Source organism: Monoraphidium neglectum (genome assembly GCF_000611645.1).
Source record: "Monoraphidium neglectum strain SAG 48.87 unplaced genomic scaffold scaffold04127, whole genome shotgun sequence".
Taxonomy (NCBI): domain Eukaryota; kingdom Viridiplantae; phylum Chlorophyta; class Chlorophyceae; order Sphaeropleales; family Selenastraceae; genus Monoraphidium; species Monoraphidium neglectum.
The window spans coordinates 1-4,511 of NW_014009502.1; the positions used below are offsets into that span (position 1 = coordinate 1).

General features: G+C 66.6%; 2 protein-coding genes across 2 annotated transcripts; both read left to right on the forward strand.

Moving 5' to 3' along the window:
* Nucleotides 1-976: 976 nt before the first annotated feature.
* On the forward strand, nucleotides 977-1,163 carry MNEG_13910 (hypothetical protein; the record flags this gene model as incomplete). The annotated part of the gene is made up of 1 exon (XM_014037617.1): nucleotides 977-1,163. A coding segment is annotated over one exon (187 nt), but the record flags the coding sequence as incomplete, so codon positions are not given.
* Nucleotides 1,164-3,516: 2,353 nt separating this feature from the next.
* On the forward strand, nucleotides 3,517-4,169 carry MNEG_13911 (hypothetical protein; the record flags this gene model as incomplete). Its single annotated transcript, XM_014037618.1, has 2 exons — nucleotides 3,517-4,055; nucleotides 4,133-4,169. The coding sequence occupies 2 exons, from the start codon at nucleotides 3,517-3,519 to the stop codon at nucleotides 4,167-4,169; spliced, it is 576 nt and encodes a 191-aa protein (XP_013893072.1).
* Between the last annotated feature and the right edge of the window lie 342 nt (nucleotides 4,170-4,511).

Below are 4,511 nucleotides of genomic sequence, written 5' to 3' on the forward strand. Positions count from 1 at the left end.
CGGCGGCGCGAGGACGGCGGCGGCGGCGCTGGCCGCTGCGGCGGCAGGCGCGGGGGCGGGCGGCGAGGCGGCGCGGCGGCTGGCGGCGCGGATGGCTGATTTGGACGTGCCCCGGGACCAGGTGTGTGTGTGTGCGGCGCGAGAGACCGTGTGTTTTCTGGGGGGGGTGGCGCGGCACCGGGGCCCAATGCTCCAGACTATTAGAGGGCTGGGCAGCGGGTGGCACTCCTTGTGTGCTGTCATCATTTCTGACGTCCCTAGAAGACGGGAAGACCGCCGGGGCCCGTAGGGCTAGGGAAATAGGAAGAATGCAAGCATGAGCATCTTGCTGCGGTCATGGGCCCACTCGAGTTTGGATTGCTTGGTCGTTGCACCTGGTGATTGGAGCGGCCTTCCCTTGCCCCGCCCCTGCCAAAAGCGGGGGGCCCCTGACGCAGCTCGCAATCTCAAACACAACCTGTCATCCCAGGCGGTCTATGACGACTTGTCGGCCCTCGATGACATCACCACGCCGATGCGGGCCCCAAAGTGAGGGCCGTCTGGGGGTGCGGCAGTGGCCCTCGGCGCGCCGCCCCAGCATGTGTCCATTGAGGCCATATGCTGGGGTCAAGGGCGCCGCACACACCCCTCACCTCGGTGGCAAATTTCTGCAGCATCCGGCCGTCTGTCACCCCTGCCAGCGGCCACCTCTGGGTGGTCCCTATGGGCCCTGATATTAGTTCGAGGATTGTTACAGCGTCCCGCGGTCGCCCGCTCCTGGAGCCATCCAGGCTCATGGGATTGTACAGTAAAGCATATTAGTCAAATTATCACATCTCTTTGACCTGAGCAGCTTTGACCGGCAACGCTTTGACCCGCACAGCTTTTACCCGCACAGCTTTGAGCAGCAGCGCGTTGACTGGCAACTAGGTTGCCTCCCGCTTTCCTCACAGCAACTTTCCTCGCACCTCCCCCCCTGCCCGCGCAAACCCCGCAGGCTCACTCCCAAGCAGCTCGATCCCCGCTGGGTGTCCTCCAGGGCCGCCCTCAGGCCCCGCATGGGCGCGCTCTTCCGCCCCGCGGACTGGCAGCCCGAGGTGGCCCGCGCCGCGCCGGTGGCGCTGCCGGAGCATGTCGGGCCGGCGGCGCTGGCGGCGGCGCTGCTGTCAATGCCGAGGTTGTGAGTGAGGGCTCGGAGGGCCGGCGCTTTGGGACGGGAGGCCCGCGAGCCGCAGGCTCCCCCTTGTGTTTCCCTCCGGGGGCGCCGCGCGGAGTGGGCGTGTTAGCAGGGCCAGGCATGCAGACGCGTGGGCGTGTCGCTGGTCTTGTTTGCCCGCGCGTCTGGGTGTTGAGTGCCAATTTATCAGGCAAGGTCTGTGGGCCAGGCGGGGCTGTCGGCAGGCGTCGTCTTGAGCCTGATCCTGGGCAGCAGCCCAGAAATTCCTACTGGTGTCGAGCATGATTGTGTCCATTGCATGGTGGCCCGCGCACTGGGCCATCACAGCTTGTGCTGTTGCAGTGCTGCAGAACCCAGTACAGCTCGCGCCCGCGGCGGCTGCAACGGAGAATTTTTGGCGGGCAGCGGGAAGATCTTGGCGATGGCACATCGATGCACCACCACCGCAGCGGGTGGCTGGCATGAATGTTTGTCGTTTAGGCACTCTTCATCACGGTGCTCGTCTTGGATCTCAGTGTTACGACTGAGGGGACCTTGATTTGCGAAGCCCAGAGGGACTTCGTAATCCGTCGTGACTCACGACGGCATGCTTGAAGCATGGCAAGGGTTGTTCACGAATGGCCGACATCAGCAAGTCTCACTCGTTTAAGGTTGTGCGTGGCACGATTGTGCCTGGGGTGTCGCCACACCGAGCAGCAGTGCTGGCAACCCGCGGGCGACGGCTGCGACAGCCAGCAATTCCGAGGTCGCACATTGTTGCTAGATTGTGCGTGTAAATGAGCAGAGGCTTTCAATAAGCCTTGGAACGCCGCCGCGCGACCCGCCGCGTGCATGCGATTTTCACGGCGCCGTGCCGCCCCGCCCTCTCGAGTGGATGCGCATTGGTTAGATGCGGGAATGCCTGGGTGCTTCTGCAAGCCACCACCCGTTGTCGAGGGCAGCGAACATGCTTCCAGGACGAGAGAGCCGTGACGCACACTTATGGCGCCCAAAACTCGCAACAAAACGGGGTAGCTGCGAGTGGCAAGTGGCATTGCAGGGGCTGTTATCAGGTGCTGGCGGGGGTGAGGGCTCGTGCGGCGCAGCGTCATCAAAAGCGAGAGTGATGGTCTGAGTGGCGCCCATAATTTGCTTGCGATAATATCACTGCCGACAGGGAATGCCCAGAGCAGCGCCAAAGCGCTGAAAGCTGCCGGGGCTGCGCAAGATAATGCGCGCCCATTTCTTGTGGCCGGACACACGGCCATTACCCGGTGTGAGCTGGACAGTCCCAAGGTGTACCTGCCATGGGCAGTCAAAACTAATTAATTCGTGTCAATGTATCATTCTGATGCGACCGATCCGGCAGTCGCGCATGGGTCACCTGGACATCCGCGCCATCGGCAGAAGTCGTCCGAAATCTGGTGCAGCTTCGACGGACAGGTGGAGGTTGAAAGCGGGCACGCGCGCACGTGGAGCTTTTATTTGGTTTCTTAGCGCGGTGGACTTTACCACGAATTGCGTTGCAATAAGTGTTTTCTCTACGACAGAGTTCCGGCCAGCGCGCGGTGTCTGGGGGAGCGTCGCAGGGCTAGAACTGGATGATATAGGTTTAAAGTGTCATAGAAGCGGTGGTGAAGCACGCTCTCTGCCCGTGCCGGCCCCGCGCCACCAGAGCCGGGCAGCGCTGGCCTGGCCAGCGTTTGCACAAGAGCTGGCCGTCACACCTACGGCGCAAAGTGCCACGCGGCCGGCGAATGTCTACAGCGCCTGACTGAGCTTTGAGCCGCCCAACAGCGCGGCCGACGCCGCGCCAGCCTCCCCGTGGAAGCGCGGCTGCTGAGTAGTCATCTTTACCCTGAGGCTCGCGCTTCGCGGGAACGGGGCGGCTGGTCCGCGGGGCGCGGCGCGACACGACGGCGGTGCAGCGGCGCCCACGATGCAGCGCTCCATTAACCGCCTAAAAGAGCGCCTGGAGCGGAAGCAGTCCCAGGTGGGCGCACGCGTGCAGCGCACGCGCGCGTCCTCGCGCATGGGAGGGAACGCCCTGCATGCGCACACGTGCGCGCAGCACCCCAGCTCGAGTGACACGAGCGAGCGGCCATCGCGCAAAGGCCCGCCTGGTGCATCTGCCTTGCTGGCTGGCCGCCACGGATAACAACACCTCGCCCACCCCGCAGCAGCTGCTGGAATCCCCCACATAAATCCCCCAAGCACACGTGCGCACACCGGCACGCACGCACGCGCACGCGCACACACGCACTCACAGACACACTCACACGCACGCACGCGCACAAACGCGAGCGCAGGCCGCCTCGCTCGTCGCGGAGAGCGGCGTGCTGCAGCTGCGGCTGCTGACCCTAAGCGTTGTGTCTAGGACGATGGAGGAGGTCGCGTCGCACATGCTGCGCATAAAGTCCGAGGAAGCGGTCGCGGAGCGATCGCCTACGCCGGCCGGCAGCCCAGTGGCCGCCGGCCAGCAGGGCGCGTGGGGCGCCGCGGTGCCCATTGGCAGCAGCGCCGGCGGCGCCGACGCCGGCGGCGGCGAGCGTTCGGGGACATTCGTGGCGGCCGCCGCCTCCTGGTCTGCCAGTATGACGAGCAACGCCGCTGACGGCGGCGCGGCGGCTGCCAACGGCAGCCTGGGGGCTGCCGGCCGCGCGAGCCCGGGCAGCAGCTTCAGCGGCGCCGCCGGGATCGGCGGCGTCAGCCCCGGCGGCGCCACCAGCTGGACCGGCGGCGGCTGCGGCGGTGCGGGGCACAGCTGCGCATCCCCCGCGGCCCAGACCAGCCGCGCGGCCCCCTCCCCCCGCGACGGCGCGGCGGCGATCGGCGCGGGCGCCGCCAGCGGCGCGCTGGCGCCGCTACTGGAGGGGCTTCCTCACCTCGCGCCCGGGCGGAGCCTCCTGCACTTGGAAAGGTGTGCGCGGGGAGGCAGGGGCAGGGCTTGGCGGTTGGGGGCGACGGCCTGCAGCTGCGGATCGCCTCCCTCCACAGGCCTGGGGCGGACGCGGCCCGGGGCGCGGGGCTCTAGCGTATCGCGTGATGCGGTCGCTCGAAGTGCGCGAGAGCCACACTGGCGCTCTTGGCAGACCGCCCAGCCCACTGCTCTTTGGGCGTCGTCCTGCCGGTTGCATTCCCTCACTCCCCCACCCGTCATGCGCTTTCCCGCTCGCCCAGCGCGACACTGGAGCAGGTCCGTGCCATCCAGGCCCTGGACGCCACCCAGGCAAGGCTCCGACTTATCGAGCTCCTCGAGCCGGCCTGGCGCGACCTCGACAAAAACGCGAGCCTGGATCAGGCGTCCCGCGCCCCCTGCACGCCTAATCTCGGGGCCGTCGGGGCCAGGGTGGGGTCGTTCCTCGGGCTGCTCGCG